The 25,460-nt window shown below is 43.3% G+C and overlaps 1 protein-coding gene across 1 annotated transcript in view; it reads left to right on the top strand.

Moving 5' to 3' along the window:
• The window catches only part of BEND5 (BEN domain containing 5), a 30,459-nt gene extending 6,682 nt beyond the window's left edge, over nt 1-23,777 (top strand). Inside the window, exons 3-7 of the mRNA XM_069981577.1 lie at nt 5,135-5,519; nt 17,611-17,703; nt 20,221-20,369; nt 21,400-21,613; nt 23,602-23,777. Coding sequence (XP_069837678.1) covers nt 5,135-5,519; nt 17,611-17,703; nt 20,221-20,369; nt 21,400-21,613; nt 23,602-23,759 — 999 coding nt within the window. The 3' untranslated portion in view covers nt 23,760-23,777. The remainder of the gene's footprint in view (nt 1-5,134; nt 5,520-17,610; nt 17,704-20,220; nt 20,370-21,399; nt 21,614-23,601) is intronic.
• The last annotated feature ends 1,683 nt before the right edge of the window (nt 23,778-25,460 follow it).

The raw sequence follows: 25,460 nt of genomic DNA, 5'->3' as shown, positions 1-25,460 counted from the left end.
ATCCTCCCTTTTGTTCCCCCTACCATGTTACTGGAATAGTACCGGAGGCATCGTAGGAGGAAGAGCTGGAATCATCTGTGACCCCATCTACCAGGGAGACTGAGCCACATGTAGTCACTGACACTTAAAGCTGCGTTCACACACAGTAAAAAGCAAGAAATGGTTGTATTTTGGTGGCAAATATTAATAATATTCATTATATATACGGTTGTAATCAATTACGGCCAATTTTCTATACAATGTGTGCAGCGTCGGCCAGCTTCCTATTGACTTTAATAGAAGTATTACATTCAAAATACTTCTGGATTTTGCTTTTATTTAACTGCGTGTGATCTAGGGCTGGGCAATTAATTGAATTAATGTTAGATTTTATTTTTTGCTTATATGGCCCAGTCCTAGTGTGAACATAGCCTAAAGGGGTATACACATCGGAGACGCCTATGGCATATCCACATATGGCATATGTTTCTTACATGCTGGTCCTACCTCAGGGACCCGCACCTGTTTTCAGATTGAGGGCTGTCTGGCCCCCTCAGACCTGTTTGTGGCCACTGGACATAGACTGGAAGCCAAAGATGTGTTATAGCCCGACAGAGCAGCACCGCCACCTTGACCTCATTTTCCGGTTTCCAGTTTTCTCCTTTTTTCTGTGTCGTGACACAGTGCTCTCTGCTGCCCCCTCTGTCCATGTCAGGAACTGTTCAGAGCAGCAGCAAATCCCCATAGAAAACCTCTCCTGCTCTGGACAGTTTTTAATATGGACAGAGGTGGCAGCAGAGAGCACTGTGGAGACTGGAATACACCACTTCCTGCAGGACATACAGCAGATGATAAGTACTGGAATATTTTTTACAATTCTGACACCAATTGGATCTGAAAGAAAATAATTTTTTGTGAACTACCCATTGACTTTAATAGGAGTTGCACAAATAGTGTAGCCCCATAGCAGGGGAGCCCCCAATCTGAAGAGAAGTGGTGCCAGAGGTGGCGCTCCCATCTAGGGGACACTTACCGCATGTTTTGTGCATATGCAATAAGTACCCTGAGTTACAGCACCTCTCCCCTATCCACAGGATCTGGTGTAAGTTTCAAATCACCGGGGATCCACCCCGGATAGACTCTTTTCCAGCCGCCATGCTTCAGCTCCTTTTTTCCCCCTTTGCATTTAGTCTCTTTTTGGTCGAATATGAGTGAAGACTTTAGCTTCCGATCAGTATTATTAGGCGACCTGTGGCTATTGAGGGGTTAAATACCTTCTGAGTTTTGTCACATTAATTGCACTAAAACAAGGAAAAAGAAGATGTGAACTAATCAAGTGTCAGCGCGGACGGTGAAGTCTTTATTAGCCGTATTTCACACTGTTGTACATCTGCCAGAGAGAAGGTTAATGATGTATTCAGACTGAACATCTCTGAACCTTGATTACTCGCACAGAAACTATTGCTTTAACTAATTACCGCTTAATGAATCCAGAGTTTTTCGTTCTGTTTTACTTAAATAGATCTCGCCATCGCTGATTTCTCTTCTGAAACCGCTAAACTTTGTTACCAGACTGATGTTACTGCCGCCATTCGTTCCCTCAAGTCGCTCATTTTCCTCGTTGTCTCCTCACTGAGACTTGGACTCTGTTCACATTGCTGTCAGAGGATCAGCAGTCAGAGTAACAGAGTAGTGCTGCTTTGTGCAAGCCGGAGGACCATGTTATGCATCATTAGGGACAGATTCACTGCAGACCTAGTACGGTGCTGGTGGGGGGGGGGGCTCTTTAGGGGTCCCCCAGATGCACTGCACTAAAAATTGCAGTTGACTTGCAGAAATTGTTGATGGCGCTGCCCAGAATAAGAAAAACACGGCTGCTTTCTTACAGTCTAGATCAACAGTATATGTGAAATAAAGCAAGTTTGCAATATATATTCATATATTTTTTTTCTTATCATGCTAAAAAAACAAAGCTATACTTACTGTATCCAGGTCCAGTCTCCTGAAAGCAGCTATATAACAGCTATACTTACTGTATCCAGGTCCAGTCTCCTGAAGGCTGCTATATAACAGCTATACTTACTGTATCCAGGTCTAGTCTCCTGAAGGCAGCTATATAACAGCTATACTTACTGTATGCAGGTCCAGTCCCCTGAAGGCAGCTATATAACAGCTATACTTACTGTATCCAGGTCCAGTCCCCTGAAGGCAGCTATATAACAGTTATACTTACTGTATCCAGGTCCAGTCTCCTGAAGGCAGCTATATAACAGCTATACTTACTGTATGCAGGTCCTGTATGCAGGTCCAGTCCCCTGAAGGCCGCTATATAACAGCTATACTTACTGTATCCAGGTCCAGTCTCCTGAAGGCAGCTATATAACAGCTATACTTACTCTATGCAGGTCCAGTCCCCTGAAGGCAGCTATATAACAGCTATACTTACTGTATCCAGGTCCAGTCCCCTGAAGGCAGCTATACTTACTGTATCCAGGTCCAGTCTCCTGAAGGCAGCTATATAACAGCTATACTTACTGTATCTAGGTCCAGTCTCCTGAAGGCTGCTATATAACAGCTATACTTACTGTATCCAGGTCCAGTCTCCTGAAGGCAGCTATATAACAGCTATACTTACTGTATGCAGGTCCAGTCCCCTGAAGGCCGCTATATAACAGCTATACTTACTGTATCCAGGTCCATTCCCCTGAAGGCAGCTATTTGACAGCTATACTTACTGTATCCAGGTCCAGTCCCCTGAAGGCAGCTATATAACAGTTATACTTACTGTATCCAGGTCCAGTCTCCTGAAGGCAGCTATATAACAGCTATACTTACTGTATCCAGGTCCAGTCTCCTGAAGGCAGCTATATAGCAGCTATACTTACTGTATCCAGGTCCAGTCCCCTGAAGGCAGCTATATAACAGTTATACTTACTGTATCCAGGTCCAGTCCCCTGAAGGCCTCTATATAACAGCTATACTTACTGTATCCAGGTCCAATCTCATGAAGCTTTTTAGTCTTGTGCTGATTGAAAAAAAGAGACTAAACACATCAAGTCCCAGCTATTACAGAGATTTTCACCTCAATGCGTCCATCAGTCACATGACCGCCTTCTTTGTACGCAGATGACCTGGGAAACACTGCACTTCCTGTGTTTAAAAAAAAAAGTCTGAATACAGGAAGTGCCATGTTTTCCATAACTAAAACAAAAAATGAATGTAAATTGCAATCTTGCTTTATTTCACGTGTACTGTGTATTTAGGTTTTAAAAGTTATAACGACAGGTACACCTAAAATAAACAAACAACAACAAAAAAACTGCTCCCCACCTATCCATAGATTGTGTCCAGTAGATATGAGCCATAAGCTGCATCTATGTTTTCCAGACAGATCATACTGATATTGTAGCTTGTTTGTATCGCTATTATGGCTGCAAATCTTGCCTGACTATGGATTTATAGACCCGAACTGAAGGTATTATAGATCCCAGTAATAGACTCTTGTAGTTCATCTTGTTCTGATGAATTTACTTCTGCTCATTAGATCTGTGGCGAGCCGGGACTTGCAGCCATATTGCCCCTCGTCTCACACCAGTATAGGGTTACACTTTACCCATTTCTAGTCATATCTAGGCAGATTTCCATTTCAGACTATAGATGAGCTGGGTATCCGCCCCTGTGAGATCCTTGAAGACAAAATATGAAAGAAAAATCTTTACTTCAACTTTCAAATGTTTGTGGTGTCACTAGAGCTGGCGGCAGGATCCTTCAGATGAGCCTGGTACAGACAGAGGTGACTCCATAATTAAATGCGTGAATGCTATAGTGTCTGGTTAGTAATGCCTCCGTGTATAGTAACTGGGTGTTACTGGTGCAGAGAGAGTTTATAAAAGGAAGTCATTGTCATCCCCACTGTTCTAGATGAGATTACAGCTCTGGGGCCATTGTGGCCTCCGTTCTTTACCATAAATCCCTTTATTGTGCATTTATATTGATGCCTCGGGGTCATTACTTACATACATCTGCCTTCCTTAAAAGGTCTCCTTGCTTTTTTGTCTCCTTTGTGGCTCTGGTATTAACATCTTTGGGGCTGTTCTGTTGTAAAGTTTGGTTCAACTTCTGACATGCCAAAAGTTGCAGTTGTTGGGGGTCTGGCTGCTGAAACACCCATAACACTTTGGGGTTGAGTTATCATCATGCTCCCCTGGAATACCCCCACAAAAGGGGCAGATTTGCCCCTTCTTTGTGGCGTACGCCAACCATATCCCCCACTCACCTGATGAGCAGGTGAGGGGGGGGGGGGGGGGGCACGACATTGTAGAAATCCTTCAGAAGTTCCCAGACTATCATTAAGTTGCCAAACATGTAAATCCAGCGTTTTATTTGGCCACAAGGTCTCCACATTGCACCGACTGTTTGTCTCCTCCTCCTGTCAATCATCCCCTTGTCCTTCCTCCTTCATGAAGGGACAGTACCCTTAGGTGAACACCTCTGTCTCTTTGTTCTAGCGATCAGTGGGGATTCTTGGCTGTCAGACCCCCCTCTGATATCTCTATGACCTGGCAGAAGTTTAATAAAAGTTTAGGTATACTTTAAAGGGGTTGTTCACCATTTTTTTTTCTTTCAGATCAGTTGGTCCCAGCAGGTGCCAGAGATTTGTAGTTTACTTCTATTAAAAAATATCCAGTCTTCCAGTACTTATCAGCTACTGTTTGTCCTGCAGGAAATGGTGTATTCTCTCTAGTCTGTCACAGTGCTCTTTGCTGCCACCCCTGTCCATGTCAGGAACTGTCCAGAGCAACAGCAAATCCCCATAGAAAACCTCTCCTGCTCTCTAGACTGGAATGAATACCACTTCCTGCAGGACATACAGCATCTGATAAGTACAGGAAGAAAAGATTTTTTTAATAAAAGTAAATTACAAATCTCTTTAACTTTCTGGCAACAGTTCATTTGAAAGAAAAAAGAATGTTGAACTAACCCTCTAACTGTTCAAGACCACAATAACTTATCCACAACCATACACAAATGACACTTACTTGCTATACCTGTTCATTTACTTAGAGTTTCCGAACAGTTAGTGCTCTAGTTTATTTCTGCTCATGCCCAGGGGTGTATACAGTATATTTAGTGGCTTCTGTTTCTATTAATTTAGAGGCCAGATGGGAGGAAACAAGTAGAAGGCACCCGCAAGAGCATTGAAGCTGTGGTGGCCCGTCTGGAGAAGCAGAATAGCGTGACACCGAGTCCCAAGTCCGGCTGCGAGGACATCTTCCTGGAGCCCTGCCCGATGGCAGGAAACATGGACACGCTGGATGACGCCTTGATCCCCAGAGTCTTATATGAGGAGTTGCTGAGGAGTTATCAGCAGCAGCAGGTGGAGATGAGGCACATCCAGCACGAGCTGGAGAGGACTCGCAGGCAGCTAGTCCAGCAGGCCAAAAAACTCAAGGACTATGGGACATTAGTGACAGAAGTCAAAGAACTTCGAGTCCTCAACAGAAGACTCCAGGATGTGTTATTGCTCAGACTGGGCAGCGGTAAGTGATCATATTGACTGAAGTTATCGAGGCCTTGGTTAATTACATTGACATTTGCTGCTCAAGGTTAAAGGAGAAGTCCGATGAAAATTTTTATTAAAGTATTGTATTGCCCCCCAAAGTTATACAAATCACTAATATACACTTATTACGGGAAATGCTTATAAAGAACTTTTTCCCTGCATCAACTACTGCATCAAGGCTTCACTTCCTGGATAACATGTTGTTGTCACTTCCTGGATAACATGGTGATGTCACTTCCTGGATAACATGGTGATGTCACTTCCTGGATAACATGGTGATGTCACTTCCTGGATAACATGGTGATGTCACGATCCGACTCCCAGAGCTGTGCGGGCTGTGGCTGCTGGAGTGGATGATGGCAGAGGGATGCTTAGTGTCCCTCCAGTGCCCTGTGTCCCTCAGTGTGCCCCTGCCGTCATCCTCACCTGCAGCCACAGCCCGCACAGCTCTGGGAGTCAGGTCGTGACATCACCATGTTATCCAGGAAGTGACATCACTATGTTATCCAGGAAGTGACATCACCATGTTATCCAGGAAGTGACATCACCATGTTATCCAGGAATTGAAGCCTTGATGCAGTATTAAGTGCAGTGAAAAAAGCCCTTTATGTACATTTTCCATAATAAGTGTATATTGATCATTTGTACAAATTTTGGGGGGCAATACAATACTTAAATTAAGAATTTCCACAGAGCTTCTCCTTTAAGAAGCAATATCTAAACATGTATTTTACAAATTGTGCAAAGTGATCTAAAAAAGTTGTAGAGATGTCTTACAAAGAATTATGGCCAGGAGTGGAACCCATGGAGTGGAGTCTTAGTTCATATCTTGTGCTCCCTTCCTCAGCTTTCCTTCCCATAGTATGCTTACTCTCGGGGATCTATAAGGGTAATAAGTGTTCCCTGTGGCTGAAGAGAACAGGTACCAGGTGGTTATTGGAATTTTAAGAAGACTTAGCCCATGGTTCAGTGGGCGACTTGTTCTTAATGGGCCATTGATTGTTGATGTTTTTTACACCTGGAGGGCCACAGGTTGGACACTACCGCCACACGAGTATCATTGTAATCTAAAAGCAACTTGACGTCAAAATTTTAGATTAATCAAGACGGCTAGGAGGAGGTGGGATAATCTTTGAGCTGAGTGCACAGATCAGCACTTCTCCTGCCTCCTTTTAGCTTTAAAGGGGTTGTCCAGGCTTAGAAAAACATGGCCACTTTCTTTAGCTTTGGCTGTCCAGGCATGATAGGAATTGTAGTTTTGCAACAGTTGGAGGGCCGAAAATTCCCCATCCCTGCTCTATACTGACCAGCCATTTCCTGTGGGAATGGCATGTCATTGGATGTTTTCAAACCACTGACAGTGGCGAAGAGCGGGCGGCCTAGGAACCAGCAGCAGCCGGGGAGCAGTACAGGTAAGTACTACTATATTATTGAAATCTCTCGGTAAAGAGGGAGAGAGCTTCAGATGTGAAGTAATGGAGCTGAAATGTAATACCACACACAACCTGGAGACAGGGGTGGAGCTGTTTATGCATAAAAGTAGCTGCATTTTTTGAATTCTAGATATTCCCTTGGTAGACAGTAGAGAGAATGCATTCACCTTACTCACAGATAACCGAGTAAACTTTGCAGAGTTCTCCAGTATTTTTTTATTTTTGGTGTATTATGTGTGCCCTCTCTGCTCCCCCCTATACATAGATCACATAAGGCATTTAAATACTCTTTGATTTATCTCCATCCTCTGAACCTTAAACCATTTTAGTATCCCCCTCTTTCCACAATTTATTTCTCTCATTTCGAGCACAGAACTCTGGGTGAAACCAGCAATCTATAAACCCACTCGAAACCCCGTCGGCTGCTAACAAATCTCTATGTGCTGTCAGTAGCTCTGTCCCTGCGCAACCTGGAAATCCTGCTGACTCCAGTACATTGCTCGCCTCGTCTCATCCCAGCACAAGCGGCCATTACTCCCCCCCTTCCCAGAGTAAATATGAAGTGTTTTATTCCAAGTCCTCCACACCGGCGGCTCCGTCCTATGTGCCACTTGTGATGAGGACCAGATTGACTTGTGCACAGGTACAGGAACTTCAAAAAAGTATTCAATCCCTGTCTGCTGCCGTTAGCAGTGACTACTCTTATACAGCAGCCATCCCATGAGGCCACAGTTCCTGACGCTGGGGCTCGGCTACACTTTCTGTGCGGCCTTTTCTCTTGGCGTCTTACCTGCGCTTGCTCTCGGGCTGTCTACTTCTCACTGGCGCGCGTGTCCCTGCCTTCTAGGCTGCTCGCACGCTGGCTCTCTCAGATTTAAAGGGCCAGTGTGCCTCCAATTGACTGCAGTATGCAACAGCTGTGTATAAAGCCCAACCCTGCCTTGACTCCCTTGTTGGAGCCTCTACATGCTTACCCTTAGCTTGTGGTCTGGCCAAATCTAAAAATGTGGTGCATGCAGAAGGTGTGTGAGTGTGTATGTATGTGTGAGAAGTCATACTTACCTGTGCCCCTGCACAGCCAAAAATTATGCAGATCAGCAGATTGACCCCTTTGTTCTCTGGGGGATTTCTATTCAACTTTTTGTTAATATGGATAATGCAGAAAACCTTGCAGACAACCAAACAGCAAGATTATCTCCTGTTTCCTTCTATCAGTCACTTTCAGGTTTAATATTCCTTTAATCTACACTCGTAGCGCCGAGTCCTAGCACTAAAGCTGCAAGGTGAGATTTTAATATAACGTAATAGCCTCTGTAATAAAATAACGTATACAGAGCAGGTTATTGTAACATTGCAGAGTCTCCTACAAATTATCCTCCCATAGATCCTCTGTCAGTAATGGAGCTCTGGGAGAAACCTTAACCCCCTTCTCTCCTCATTTCTCTGCCATATTTCCGAGTGCGTCTTGTTAACAGCGGACTCCCTCACCTCCCGCTGACCTGCGCCAGGCTTCTCTCTACTTCTCTTCTGCCATCTCAGCGTTTGAAGTCTAACAGAGTATGGTATGGGGTGTTTCTTCCATCCTTCCCTGCTCCCGGGTGGTCTCAGAAGAGCTAGCTAAAACATGTATAGACTACCGAGGTTAGACAAATATCCTTAAAACATCCTAAATTTTTGGTGCGGTAAGCAAAAAATACAGTGTTTAAAATTAATGCCGATTTTGTCCCCTGATATCTGACTTTTGGAATAAACAGCACAGTTTTTTTCCACCGTTTTTCTATAGAAGTCCTTTTATTTCTTTTGCAATCCATTTTTGCTTCCTGATTTCACACGTACATTGTAGTTTCGTAATGAAAGCACGGTTGCATCACTTACATGCTGAACTGGTATGGAGCCTGATGGACCCTGTTGACTTTTAATGGGGTCCGTTTGAGTTTCAAGCATCTGTGATGCTCATTAAAAAAAATTGTGTAGAACACTGCGCTATTTTGTCCGTCATTTTTTTTATAAAATATAAAACAGAACCATTAACATTGCACAGTTAAGTGTTGTGTCTAGGGAATAAAAACACAATAGTTGTGTATGATCAGGGATTGTACCACCATAGTGTATGATCAGGGATTGTCCTACCACAGTGTATGATCAGGGATTCTTCTACCACAGTGTATGATCAGGGATTGTCCCACCATAGTGTATGATCGGGGGTTGTCCCACCATAGTGTACGATCGGGGGTTGTCCCACCATAGTGTACGATCGGGGGTTGTCCCACCATAGTTTATGATCGGGGGTTGTCCCACCATAGTGTACGATCGGGGGTTGTCCCACCATAGTTTATGATCGGGGGTTGTCCCACCATAGTTTATGATCGGGGGTTGTCCCTCCATATTGTATGATCAGGGGTTGTCCCACCGTAGTGTATGATTGGGGGTTGTCCCACTGTAGTGTATTATCTGGGGTGGTCCCACCACAGTGTATAATCAGGGATTGTCCACCCGTAGTGTACGATCGGGGGTTGTCCCACCATAATGTTAATTTAGACAATCAATAATAGGTCACTGACATCCCGATCAGCCAGTGAGTGTGCTGTCCTATTGCAGCCACTGATTGGCTCAGGTTAGTGACCTGGGAGCTGGAGAAGCAGACGGGAACGCAGGCAGGTAATGTATTAGCTTGCTTAAAGCCCAGCAGCTGATGGGTTAAATGGAAACTATCAGCAGGTTAGACAGATCTAACCTGGTGATAGTTCCCTATTGCACAGGAGATGGCGAGAAGGAAGGTATGTCTCTTACAGTATGTCTCTTACAGTATGTCTCTTACCTTCCTCCTCGGCTGCGTTCCAGTGCAGTTAGTCATTTGCTGCATGATCCGGTGAGACCATTAGCAGCACTGGGGCATCCAATAGGATCACTGCCCGTCCTCATAGCGGCAATCCAGCCCAATCCATTCATTATCATTAGAATGCAGCGGGCCTGTCAGGGGTGCATCGGCACTATGGGGGCAGGCAGTGCTCTTAAAGGGTGCCTTGGTGCACTTACCGGACCATAGAACAAACTACTAACTGCACCAGAACGCCGCCGAGGAGGAAGGTAAGAGACATATCTTCCTCCTTGGCGTCTCCTGTGCAATAGGGGGCTATCAGCAGGTAGTTTATAGGTCCCCTTTAAGTAGGCAGTGGCTACATTCTCAGTGGAACGCAAATCTGCAACAATGCAGAGCCATTACGGTGGATTTCGCTGCAAATCTCGCATCAGGAAATCCACTGCAATGCTGTATGTGTAAATCTACCCTAAAATAAATGGCGCTTGTTCTTGGCAACCATGTGGTGTCAGACATTGTTGGACATGCCGGGATGCATCACATCTTTGTACCGTGTACTGCGGTATTGATAAGCAGATGGCCGTAGACTTCTATCGTTGGATGAAGATCATTTCAGTAATAACCACGCCGCTCAGATTTGCACAGACTATTGTTTCTTTTCAAGTTAGTAAAACCCTTCTGAAAATGTTAAATCCTGTGTTATCATCAGAGAGAAGTAACAGCGTGTCGTATAATAGCCTTCTCATGCCAAACAATCAATGGAGGTTGTGAGGAATTTTTTTAAAAAATGTTCACAATCTTCTCCAAGAATTCCTGATATACAGTAATCTACTCTCAGGAATAAGGAAGCCGAAACCGGCTAGAGAAAGACACAGAAGCTGGCCGAGAGTTCTCATCAGCCAAGGTCCAGGCCATCGAGTGACATCAGCAGCCGCGCCGCCGCTCACAGACCGGACAGTGGTGGTCGGTAACATAGACAACAAGCAGTAAACAAGAGGAATAGAGCACTGGGCACAGCAACGGAAGGGAAGAATTGTGCAAATTAAAAGTAGTTGCAAAATCTCGAGGCCTTTCACACAGGCCAATTATTGCTACCACTCATTCCTGTAGGAATATCAGCCGATGATCGGCCCACGTAATCACACCAGCGATCAGTTGAATAGCGAGAAAACGCAGCTCGTCGGCTGATTTGATCTTTTGTCGGGCAGTAAAAATCATCATAATCCGCAAATCTGTGTAAACGGGATGTGCAGCAGATAACAATGGTGATATTCAAATGGCCACACAAGCGATACAGGGATTGTTCATGCAGCCCGGCCATGCGATTAGTCCTGCCTTGTAAAGGCACTGCAATCGAGCGCCGATCTCAGTGATACTGCGGTACATTGTACTGCGAAGAAGGACCCTAATGGGCATCAGTAGCTGTCCGGAATTCTGGATACACCCATAGACTTCTATGGACTCACTTGAAAATGCAAAAATAGGACCTGTTCTATTTTTCCAGCTTTTCCCTGAAAAGTGACTGAAGGGTGTCTATGGCCTATAGACCTCAATGCGTGCGGAAATGTACTTGGATTTTGCACCCTTTGATAGGAGTCATTGTCACCACATAATCCATGTTGCTCACTTCACCTGTCTGTAATTGGAAATAGAATTTATAAGATCTATGTCCCTTCAAGGCACCCATACTGCAAAAGTGTGACTGTCGTTTTTTTTTTTTTCTTTTCCCAATAGTCCAGGTGATTTTTGGAAACTTTGTAATTGGGTTTATTAAGCAAATATGCCATTATCTGCATTCAAAAAGACTTTCCCCAGCCCCCCCCTCTCTCTCATTCACTGTTCATTTTTAGGAAATAACCTCTTGTTTACATCAGTAGATTAGTCACCAGCAGAGAGCAGAGAACATCAAAGGATTACACAGCGGGACCTGTATGAAAGCCGGTATTCAGAGGTCAGTGCTGACTTCAGAGGAGATAGTCCAGTGATGTAGCTGTAAATTAACTCTTTGTTGTCCTGTTTTGGTGCCTCATCTCCCTCCAGCCTTCCGCTCTCCATAAGAGAACCATGAAGACGGGGAGAGCTTTAAACTGCTTTTTCATGATAAAAATGCATTTTCCGGCTAATAAACCCAATTACAAAGTTTCTTAAAATCGCCTGTACTATTGATTTTTGCAAAAAAAATTAAAATTAAACAACAGTGACACTTTAAGTTTATGAGACTACTAGATTTTTAAGGCTGAAAAGGACCTTAGCTAAAGAAATTAGCATAAAGCGCCATCTCCGTTTCTCCATCGAGTGATTTCATTTCTATGGCGTCTAAATGATTTCTCTTTCGTTAGTGACAGGGTTCACGCCAATTTCGGCGTCAGTCCTCTGGATTTCACAGGCCGCTGACTGAGAGCGACGCTTCTCTAATTACAATTATTTTCCTGAGGATTCGTGTAACTTATAACTCCGGCTTTATCAACTTTAACATCTAATCAGATGAAATCTGCGGCCGCTCGGGGCCCAACTTCCTTCGTAGGCTTTGATGTACCTGCTGCCGCACTTCTGAAGGAGAAGTGGTCGCTCATAAAAATATGAAGAAAAAAAAAAGAAAAGATTCATTAAAATATTTCCTTGTCTGCAGAGAGGGGCGATCTTTGATTCCACTTGTTTTTAACTTGAAGTGGAAAATATCTTATTTACTACTTTTACTTCTTTTTTTTGTTTTATGTCTTCACTTCTAATGTTAGATTGCCGTGGGAAATGGTCTTAACCATTGGATCTATTGGTTCTGCTTATTAATCAGTCCGATCGTTGTGATCTCACTGATACTAAAATCTTATAAAAACGGAAGCCTGGTATGGGAAATATAATGTAATCTATGTGAGCATTAAAGGGGTATTCCACTGAAACATTCAAAACTTTTGATATGTTGCTGCCCGTGGTGAGACTAGCAATTCATTATTATCTATTTGTTCTCCTTCCCCCTAGTTCTCAGCTGCTGCTTTCTGCAGAAAACACAAAGTTGCAGATAAAGCCAGACAGGGACTTGTTTACATCAGCTGTCTCAGAAGGGAGGGGGAGACACAGATTTTTGTGTCTTCGGCAGAAAGCAGCAGCAGAGAGCTGGGAGAAGGAGACTGAATAGATAATAACAAGTATATAAAGAATTGTTAGTCTCACTATGGGCAGCAACATATCAAAAGTTATGTTTGAGTGGAATACCCCTTTAGTTTATCCAAACATTAGGCAGTGTTAACTCTGCTCAGAAGGCTTTAGATGCACTTTCAATAAATAGTATGTTTGCACGGACAAGAATGGGTCCCTTTGACTGTAATAGCCTAACTGTAGTCACCCAGTGTTATATTCAGATAATAAAAATTACAGGAACCTATTTTACTTTCATGCCATTCTCTGCCGTTGGTTTCCCGTAGGATTTTGATGCTAAAAGGTCATAAACGGCAAGGAAGAGGCGAAGCTCATAACTTAGGATTATTAGGATATACAATTTATGTAACTGTGTACAGGGCCGGTTTTAGACTAGATGTGGCCCTGGGCAAAGTTAAAGGTGGGGCCCCAAATGCTGAAATATTTTAGCAACAATTTAAGGTCCCCATACATGTTACTCTTTTGTTGGTGGTACCTGTTGCTCCTGGTGGGTTCGGCCATCAGCGTAAGGTGTATGGGGCTCTCTGGACAGTCCTCTGACAGATGATATCAGTGGACATAGGGGGTCGAGCTTGATGGAAAATCAACGCCCAACCTCTTTGTTCTCAGAGAGATAAGCCGGCATCAGATCTGTATGGCTATGGCTTTCCCCTCTCATAGAGAACACAGGAACACTCAGATGTGCCAAATTTCTGTGTATGGGGAGGACGGGACCAGATGGGACAGATAATTGTCAGCTGAAGGATTGTTCAGCCAGCAGTTATTGGAAGTGTACGGCCACTTTTAAGGCCGTATTACACGGCCTGATATTCCGCAGAAGCGAGCGCCAATCTGGTAGAATGGAGCTCGCTTAGAGAGCCTACTACATGGCTCTTTTATGATGCAGCAAAAGCTATGGAGGAGATTTATCAAACTGGTGTAAAGAAGAATTGGCTCAGTTGCCCCTAGCAACCAATCAGATTCCACCTACTTAGAATGTGAGTAATGAAAGGTGGAATCTGATTGGTTGCTAGGGGCAACTGAGCCAGTTTCATTTTACACCATGTTTGATAAATTTCCCCCCCTATGTGTATATATACAGTATATCATTAGTGATGTGTGTGCAATCCTTGCTGTATATAGTAAACAATAAAGATATATACTACCTGATTAAGGTCCCACGGTGTCCTCAGGCCTTGTATGTGATATATACTACCTGATTATGTTCCCCAGTGTCCTCTCAGAGCGATAGCGTCCTGATTCGGACAATTTTCGCTCCATGTATTAGGGCCCTTACTCAGTTCAGAAGGTTACATGCCGGGACTGCCGCTATATGCCAGGACTGCCGCTACATGTCAGGACTGCAGCTACATTATGGGTCTGCCGCTACATGTCGGGACTGCCGCTACATGTCAGGACTGCCGCTACATGTCAGGACTGCCGCTACATGCCGGGACTGCCGCTACATGCCGGGACTGCCCCTACATTATGGGACTGCCCCTACATTATGGGACTGCCGCTACATTCTGGGACTGCCGCTACATTATGGGACTGCCACTACATGCCAGGACTGCCGCTAGTGGTGTAAACACAAGAACTATTTATATGAATTGCATTAAAAAAATAAAATAAAAAAATCACTATAATCAGGACCAAATATTACCTCCATACCGTTATTGAAGAAAACACACTATATATAGGCCAATATTACCACCATAAAGTGACCGCCCCATAATGACTTTATATACACTATATACAGACCAATATTACCGCCATAGAGTGACCACCGCATGACTCTTTATATACACTATATACAGACCAATATTACCGCTATAGACTGACCACTGTATAATGAATGACTCTATATACACTGTATACAGACCAATATTATGTGTCTGTAACTCTATGGCTGTACTTTTGGTCTGTATATAGTTTATATATAGAGTCATTATGTGGTGGTCACTGTATGGCGGCAATTTGGCAATATCATTATGTGGTGGTCAATCTATGGCAGTAATCACTATATATACACTATATACCGACCAATATTAATGCCAAAGAGTGGCCACCACATAATGACACTTTATACAGACCAATATTATTGCCAAAGAGTGACCACTGCATAATGACACTTTATACAGACCAATATTATTGCCAAAGAGTGACCACCGCATAATGGCTCTATATACAGACCAATATTACCGCCATAGACTGACCACCACATAATAACTCTATATACAGACCAATATTACTGCCATACAGTGACCACCACATAACTCTATATACACACTATATACAGACCAATATTACCGCCATAGAGTGACCACCACATAATAACTCTATATACAGACCAATATTACTGCCATACAGTGACCACCACATAACTCTATATACACACTATATACAGACCAATATTACCGCCATAGAGTGTCCGCCACATAACTCTATATACACACTATATACAGACCAATATTACCGCCATAGAGTGACCGCCACATAACTCTATATACACACTATATACAGACCAATATTACCGCCATAGATTGACCACTGCATAATGACTCTGTATCCAGACCAATATTATGTGGCGATCACTCTATGGCTGTACTATTGGTCTGTATATAGTGTATATAGTCATTATGTGGTGGTCACTGTATGGCGGTAATATTCGTCTGTATATAGTGTCATTATGTGGTAGTCAATCTATGGCAGTAATGACTATATATACACTATATACAGAGCAATATTAATGCCAAAGAGTGACCGCCACATAATGACTCTATATACAGACCAATATTACCGCCATACAGTGACCACCACCTAAGGACTGAATACCACCTTATTTTTTTTTCTCACCGTATTGCCTTATATACATAGGAGCTGCAGCCAATCAGCGGCCTCAGTGGTCACCTGCAGCAATTACATAGGACTGATGAGGCCAGAGAATGGCTGCAGCTCCTATATACAGTCTATTCACCTCAACACTTGGAGTCAGCAGTGCTAATACACACACACCATTATATATATATATATATATATATATATATATATACACACCATTATATATATATATATATATATATATATACACACACACACCATTTTATATATATATATATATATATAATATATATATATATACACACACACCATTATATATATATATATATATATATATATATATATATATAAAATTGAACACGAGGACGGCACTCCAGTAGTGTATAGTGAGGATTTATTCACCCAATCACAAACAGCTATATATATATATATATATATATATATATATATATACACACACAGCTATATATATATATATATACACACACACACACCATTATATATATATATATATATATATATATATATATATATATATATATATATATATATACACACACACACACACACACACACACACATCCATGAAAACAAATTATACAGATACAAACCATCCAGTCCACACACTATACACAGGACATGTAACACACACTACATTCATGCATTATACACCTACATTCATACACATTACACACTACATGTACAATACTTACCCCCTCTAGCATGCTGGGTGTAGTGGTACATCCCCCTCATGTACCATGCAGCAGCAGCAGGCTGTCATCCTCACCCGGCAGCCCTCTCCTCCATCGTCCCGACAGCTCCACACCAGAGCAGGAAGTCACGTGCAGAGAGGAGCTGGAGGGAGGGGGAGGGGGAGCTACACACACGGAGCAGACACCAGCCCAGCGTCCTGCAGCCTCTGCGTGACCCCTGATAGCAGCAGCCGGGGATCACTGCCAGACGCTGCAGGACGCTGTCTGTGCTCTCCTCTCCTGCTGGAACTGCGTTAGGGGGCCCCTGGGGGATGGGGGCCCTGGGCATTTGCCCTGCTTGCCCCCCCCTAACGCCGGCCATGACTGTGTACCCGAATAGAGAGGATGTCCACATTTATGACTTTCATGAGCTAGAGAATAGAGATACCTTGTAACACAAAGGGGCGGTAAATGGAAGACAACCCCTTTAAAGGGGTATTCAACTCAAACATAACTTTTGATTTGTTGCTGCCTATGGTGAGACTAACAATTCCTTCCATACTTGTTATTATCTATTCAGTCTCCTTCCTCCAGTGCTGAAAGCACAAAAATCTGTGTGTGAGCTTTTATCTCTGTCTCCCCCTCCTCCCCCCTCCCTTCTGAGAAAGCTGATGTAAACAGGTCCCTGACAGGCTTTATCTGCAACTTTGTAGCTTCTTTGTAATGCTGTGAGGGTTATTCTGAGGTCAAGTTCTAATGAACTTGCTGTGATCAACCCTTTCCAGCATTACAAAGAAGCTACAATATTGCAGATAAAGCCTGCCAGGGACTGTTTACATCAGCTGTCTAAGAAGGGAGGGGGGAAGAGGGGGAAGACCGAGATAAAACTCATACACAGATTTTTGTGTCTTTAGCAGAAGGCAGCAGCTGAGAACTGGGAGAAGGAGACTGAATAGATAATAACAAGTATGGAAGGAATTGTTAGTCTCACCATGGGCAGCAACATATTGAAAGTTAAGTTTGAGTGGAATACCCCTTTAAATTGACTTTATTTGGGAAAATAGTCATAGTTAATGTAGAGGTAAAATCTCAATGTCTCAGTGGCTGTACCTGGTCATCCTGATCTCATAGCGTTTTACGTTTGTTTTCTAGTCTCTCCGTGGAATTACAGATCGAATGGAATTCACGGTTCATCTCCGGTTGCAATAGGACCTGAAAATACAGACATTTCCGGAACAAATGAAGGTCAGAGTCCCCTTTCTCTGATGAAATAATAAAGGCCTATCATCTGCATTCACACAGCTAATTCTTTACATTATTGAAAGATGACATTTCTTTTATATGCAAAATGCATGAATGTTTTTATCCGCGCTCGGCACAGTGATACCTTTACATATTTATTTTATAACTAAAAAATTCATGGCCGTCACATTGATACCGCCATTTGTTAACTGGGATTGTAGAAGTAGTTAAATGAGCACTGTCAAAAAAAAATGACAGTCATAGAGAACAGTCAGACCCTGACAGATCAGAAGAGGGAGCAGGGGGCGCAATTTACTCCCCGCCTCTCTGTGATCTGTGTTCTGTTGGGCCATTGTAAGTCTATGGGGCCGCAGGATGGAGATGATTGACAAGTAAATCAATAAACCCGGCAACATTGTGCGACTATTGGGGAAAAATGGAGGACATGTTTTTCACAATCTTTACGCATTAACACTCTTAACAGGTCAGATCACAGTTATTAAAGGGGTACTCTGGAGGAAAATATGTTGTTAAATCAAGTGGTGTCAGAAAATTATACAGATTTGTAAAAAAAAAAAAAAAAAAAAAAAATCTCCAGTCTTCCAGTACTTATGAGCTGCTGTATGTCCTGCAGGAAGGGGTGTATTCTTTTCAGTCTGACACATTGCTCTCTGCTACCACCTCTGTCCATGTCAGGAACTGGTCAAGTCATTTAGAATGCGCTTGGTGCCTTAGTTAGAGCAAAAACTTAACTTTTATTCTGTAGCAGATGAGTCAAAGTGGTGTGGCCTATATTGTCTGTGCCCCAGGTCAGCGACGCCTCTCCTTTCTTCCTCCTCATCACCCTCATCCTTAGGAACGCCCCCAGGCAGGATTTCTATTCATCACTTGTCCAAACAGTGCTGTAGTGACACGGGTGCAGTTTATAAGAGAAATAAATAGGAAAATGCTGCCTGGGGGCGTTCCTAATGATGAGTAGGGCGGTGGGAAGGAAGAAAGGAGAGGCGACGTAGACCTGGGGCACAGACATTCTAGGCCACACCATTTTGAATCGCCTGCTACAGAATAAAAGTTCATTTTTTGCTCTATCCAAGATACCAGGCGCATTGTAAAGGGCACGACCGGTAAATATTTTCTCTTGTCAAATGGATGATCCCTGCAGTTTGGGGGGATAGGTTGGTGGATATAGTGTCACTTTAAAGATTTTTTTTCTCCAGAATACCCCTTTAATTTATTGGTATTATAATTATTGATAGTTCTGTAATTTTTTTTTTAAGGGAACCAATCAGTCCAATTGGGCTGAATTGGTTCTCTGGAGCACTGTATGTATATGTGCAGCCCTGTGCGGCTTTATACAAAAAAAAAAATGGAGCACGGCAGGGAGAGGGGCGGGAGTCAGTAAACCTGGGCGGCTCTACGTCTGTGTCTAGTCACCGTTCTCTTCCTGCAGCGCACTTGGCGGGGATGCATGTCAGGCACCATTACTGGCACCTCTCCCTGGCATAGAGCCGCCCAGGTGACTACCGCCCGCTCCGCTCCCTGCTGCGCATCCGGGGATTAATCTTAATTTTCTCCGGTATAAAGCTGCTGCTGCATCCGCTGCCATGAGCTGCACAGGAGCTTTATATAGTGCTCCAGGGAACCAAATCAGCCCCAGTTGGGCTAAATGGTTCCCTTTAAGGGGACTAATTTGGGGGATTGATTAAAAATAAAGCTGTTTATGAACAATTTATGCCCCTGTCCAGGAACAGGATAAACTCCATTAACTTTTAGCTATGTCTTAATTTTAGTCTTAATTCATCCACCTAATATATAGACTTTTCATGCACTAGAAAAAAAAGGCAATAAAGCGGCCCTGCAGGCAAGAATTATACAGAAGTGTGACATCACAGTTGCTTACAGAGACACGTTCCTCCCGTATTACATTTAGCTCTCCGCTTTGCATTTTTTGGGTGCTGTTTACTCTGTTAGTTATTTACGCTGTTAAGTTGCTGAACGTTATTACAGCTTTTTAGTGTTTCCCTTACTGAAATTGGTCATATCCTTCTGTAAGGGCCCTATTCCACGGGACGATTATCGTTCGCATAATCGTTAACGATAAACGATCCAAACGTCCTGAAAGACCTGAAATCGTTCAACCATTTACATGGAACGATAATCGTTACTTATGATCGTTTTTGCGGTTGTCTTGTTGTCGCTATTGCGCTCGTCACTACTGTGAACGACCGAACGACGTCTTATTCAATGCGAACGATTTGCGAACAAGCAATGATAAAAATAGGTCCAGGTCTTATTAAACGATTAACAATTTCTCGTTCGGTTCTTAATCGTTAACTGCTATTCAACCGAACGGTTATCGCTTAGAATCGAGCGACTTAACGATAATCTGAACGATAATCATCCCGTGGAATAGGGTGCTAAGTACCCCTGAAACCCCAATCTTTCTGTATACCTCTATAGCAAAGACAATTTATTGCACTGCTGAGTTTTCTCATACACCACTGTTGTCTTTGTGTCTAGGATTCACAATGGAATTAAAGATGGAAAACTCTGAAGTGTGTGAGCATGAAGCGGACGTCCAGAAGCCGTGCAATGAAGAGGCCAACACATCCTCCTTCTATCCCACACCAACCCCGGTCCTGGATAAATACATTCTGGAGAATGGGAAGGTAAAGGGATGCTTTACAGTTATATAACTCAACGCTGCAAGAAGGAAATTCACCAAATGAACCTACGTACTTACGTCTACGTCCTCTGGTGTGATATCGTCTCATCAATAGTGGTCCTTGAAGGGATTTTTCCTCTGGGACACCAACATAAACCAAGATTGGATTGCCCTGTACCCTACTGTGAAAAATTCCCTTAATTGTGCACTTGCCCTAATAGTGCTTTCCTGTTCCTATATCTTTATAGATTAGGATGATGCCACCGCGTGCTCCATACTGAAAGGGGGTCCTAGTGATCTGGTGTTTACCTTAATGGAAAGGTCTTAAACTGGGACCTCCGCCAGTGGTTAAGGGTCCTTTTATACGGCACAATTAATTGAGAGTCCGGGCCACACAAACATACAGTATTGTTTGTGTGGCCATGGACACTGACGGCACAGATATGTATATATATTTGCTTTCAATTTCCAAATTACATGTGGAGTCCATACTTACCTTTTGCGCTGCTTTGTTATCTCCCATCCCACTCTCTGGCTCTCCTGTCCCGCTCCCTGGCAGCCACCCCTGCCCCCTCTGGCTGTCAGTTATTCCAGAGGAGGTCGCGGCCTGAAGATACAGCGTCGGTGAAGCAGGACAGGAGAGCCATAGGCCGGATCATAAGCAGCACAGGAGGTAAGTATACACTGCATGTGTGATCTGGAAGCTGAAAGTATGGATATATGCATAACCCAGAACCCTGACATATCTGTACTGTCAGTTTACCTTTCCTATTGGCTACTCATCTCCTGTTTACACAGTAAGATGTGCGGCCGATAGCAATAAATTTTAAAGCCTGCCTGAAAAATGGTATCAGCTGTGGATTGGGCGTTTTCCGATTGCTTGGCCCTTAGGAGTGTCCTGCCCTTCATCTCTCAGCTTAGACCTTTTACAGCCATTAATCCTTACATGTTATGACAGTACTATGTAATTTTATCTTCTGAATACAGGCAAAATATTAATAACCGACCTTTGTAACCCACTCCCCTATATATAGGTCCATCTTGGGAGCGGCGTATGGGTGAATGAGGAGAAGTGGCACCAGCTGCAAGCAACTCAAGGAGATTCCAAGTACACAAAGAACCTGGCCGTCATGATCTGGGGAACAGATGTCCTCAAAAACCGGAGCGTCACCGGAGTGGCTACAAAGAAGAAAAAGGACGCCAGTCCCAAACCTCCACTGTCACCGCACAAACTAAGTGTTATCAGAGGTAGGCCATGTGTGCCTATTGTCCTCATCATCATCATCTTCAATCCCGGCTTTATTCATTCACATTATGTTCATGAGAAAAATTAACCGGTTATTCCTGAGCAGGAGAATGAAATGTTCAGAGCCCACCAATGACCCCGACCCATGTCACCTGCAGGGTCGCCCCACCCACCATCTCAACGGGAAGATGCTAAATTCAAGTTTGTAACATTAAAGGGATACTCCTTGTTTTCAAATGAACTGATATCAGAAAGTTATATAAATGTATCAGCTGCTGCATGTCCTGCAGGAAGTGGTGTATTCTTTCCAGTCTGACACAGTGCTCTCTGTTGCCACCTCTTTCCAGAGCACGAGAGGTTTTCTTTGTGGATTTGCTACTGTTCTGGACAGTTCCTGACATGGACAGCGGTGGCAGCAGAGAGCACTGTGTGAGCGTGGAAATAATAGATCACTTCCTGCAGGACATACAGCAGCTGATAAGTACAGGAAGACTGGAGATTTTTAAATAGAAGTTATTTGTAATCTATATAACTTCCTGACTAGTTGATTTAAAAACATTTTTTTTTCCCTCTTCATAAATATTTGTCATGGCAAGAAAATCTGAGAGCTGCATATTCAGTCTGAACTCAATAGAGGTCAGATAGATCAGGGGTAGTATAAGATCAGCAGATATAGCTTATTTCCCTCTTTGTTCGTGGCCATGCTTGATATTTCTGTGACAAGTGAGCAGTAAATAGAAGGACAGAATAGCGGATGTTAGTGGCCGTGTGTACTTACTAGGGGTCTGGTATGGAAGGAGATGGGAAGATGACAGGTCCACCAAGAGTTTCTATATTACTCTTAGGCTATGTTCAGACTACGTAAGAGACCGGCCGTTCCATGACACTGTCATTCTCTGTCAGAAAAAAAAAAGAGTCGGCTCCATAGACTTACATTAGGAGCTTGACTCTAACAGAGATCTGGAGTGGACCACGCGGTAACGATAAATCTTCTATTTATCTATAAAAGCTGAGATATAGCTCGCTTGTGCTCATGACGTTCCATAACTAGACTGATAAGACATTCAGGAAGATTTTAAAGGTGTAGTGATTAAAATCGAGAGTAGTCAAAAAAAAAAATCGAGATTTTATATTTAGGCCATACCACCCAGCCCTACACTGTATTGTTTTACATCTACATTATAGCTATATACAGTATATACCAGCCAGACCTCTGCTTTTAGAGTATAGTGGTGATTGGTAACCTAGACAATGAGCTTTCAACAATGGGAGGGAAAGAGCAGCAGATCAGGAGAAGACAAGTTTTTTAAATAAATGTTTGTGCTAAAATATTTATCTTGACGAACCCCACAAGTCTAACTATATTATCTGAGATGGGAGTACCCCTTTATCCTGACACCCTACAGGTCTAACTGTATTAGTGGAAATGGGAGTACCCCTTTATCCTGACACCCTACAAGTCTAACTATATTAGCGGATATGGGAGTACCCCTTTAAGCTGACACCCTACAAGTCTAACTATATTAGCGGAGATGGGAGAAATACCCCTTTATCCTGACACCCTACAAGTCTAACTATATTAGCAGAGATGGGAGTACCCCTTTATCCTGACACCCTGCAAGTATAACTATTAGCTGAGATGGGAGGAATACCCCTTCATCCTGACACCCTACAAGTATAACTGTATTAGCTGAGATGGGAGGAATACCCCTTCATCCTGGCACCCTACAAGTCTATATTAGCTGGGATGAGAGTACCCCTTTATCCTGACACCCTACAAGTCTAACTAAGATGGGAGGAATACCCCTTTATCCTGACACCCTACAAGTCTATATTAGCTGAGATAAGAGTGCCCCTTTATCCTGACACCCTACAAGTCTAACTATATTACCTAAGATGGGAGGAATACCCCTTTATGGTTGTCTTGTGCAGCTTTTTTCTTTCTGAGGAGTAACCTGTAATCTCTCCCGTGCTTTTCTCTTTGATTCAGAATGCGTGTACGACAGAATTGCACAAGAGACTATGGACGAGAACGAGATTGCACAGCGGCTCTCCAAAGTCAACAAGTACATCTGCGAGAAGATAATGGACATCAACAAGTCTTGCAAAAACGAGGAGAGAAAAGAGGCCAAATTCAGTCTCCAATAAACCTGTCACGTTTTGTAAGTCGGGGGGGTGGTTGTCTTATTCCATCGGTTTTTAGCGCTTTGTCCTTATTGTTCCGAAAACCGAACCACTTGCGTAAAATGACATTTGTGCATTTGCGGGCGCGGATACGGAGGCGTCACAGTGCAATTCTTGCCCGGCAAAGAATTGCAAGCGGCCGTTATCGACAGTGGAACTGAGAAATCTGCATCGCGTCTGACATCGCAATATCTGCCGCAGCTGTCTCGCTATCTCGCTTCACATTTTACACTCTTCACTGCCAGGCTTTCCAAAAACCGACATTGCTAAGGTTCTTTTAAGACAGATTCTTTCCAAATATATATATATATATATATATATATATATATATATATATATCTCCCTTTGAATGTTTCTATTTATGTCAAGTTCAGAGCTGAGTCAGGCAGATACATATCCTGTTAGTAAAACTAGAGAAGAAGTTTTAAAAAGTTTAAAAGTTTCTATGCAGTCCGAAAACTGAGTGATAACATGTATGGAATCTGTGATGGCAGCCATGCTGTTTTGGGGGCATGGAGACAGTGACATCTTCCTAGACTGCCGCTCCCAGCCTCCTGCAATCAGTCTGTCCATGCATAGACTCCACTTTAAGGGTAAATTTCCATGGGACATAGGTTTTACAGGTTATTTGTGCAGGTAAAATGCATATGGAAGAGATCTTACAGATGTTATCCAAGCGTGTGTGAAGTAATAGTTAAAGGGGTATTCTGGTGCAAAAACTTTATTACTTGATAATGTAATATAACTTTTTTATGACACAGTCCCCTCTGCTGCCACAATGGCTGTAAAGAGAAGTGCAGGACATCCTTTGGCAGAGCGAGCTGAGTATAACTGTCATCCACTGCTTGTTCTGCTACAAGGTGCTGTGGCTGCAGCACTAGTGACTCAGACAGCTTTCCCCAGTGTCATGTCTATTCTAATGCTAACAGAAATTTGTATAGGCATCAGGGAAGACTCAGTATCTACATACAGCAGTGCTGGGAATATGTAACTGTTGGGACTAGGGTTTGAGCAGCCCTGCAGTTCCCAACACAATCCTTGGTGACAGCAGAGGGGCTGTGTTTCCCATTACTGCTGTTTCTCTAGGCTTAAAAAAATAAAATCCACCTTTGAATGTAATTTTAAGCTAAAATAGGTCATATCTTGACTAATGATGCTGTGATAAAATTTTGGCTGTCCAGGCATAATGGGAATTGTAGTTTTGCAACAGCTGGAGGGCCTGAGTTTGACGCCTGCTGCTGTAAATAATTTCTGCAGATTTGTGTTCACCATTCTCAAAAAACAGTATGAGAGTCAGTGCACATGGGGCTAAACTGCAGTTACCAGGCTTGGCCAATACACAGTGAGCTGACCTACAGTAACCAGGCCTGGCCGCTACACAGTGAGCTGATCTACAGTAACCAGCCCGGCCACTAAACAGTAAGCTAAGCTACAGTTACCAGGCCCGGCCACTACACAGTGAGCTTAGCTACAGTTACCATGCCTTGCCACTACACGGGGGGCTGAGCTACAGTAACCAGCCCGGCCACTAAACAGTAAGCTAAGCTACAGTAACCAGGCCCGGCCACTACACAGTGAGCTAAACTACAGTAACCAGGCCCGGCCACTACACAGTGAGCTAAACTACAGTAACCAGGCCCGGCCACTACACAGTGAGCTAAACTA

The sequence above is a fragment of the Dendropsophus ebraccatus genome, chromosome 8, assembly GCF_027789765.1.
Source record: "Dendropsophus ebraccatus isolate aDenEbr1 chromosome 8, aDenEbr1.pat, whole genome shotgun sequence".
Lineage (NCBI taxonomy): Eukaryota > Metazoa > Chordata > Amphibia > Anura > Hylidae > Dendropsophus > Dendropsophus ebraccatus.
The sequence above is the reverse complement of the archived record's forward strand: the minus strand, read 5'-3'. Positions and strand labels throughout refer to the sequence as shown.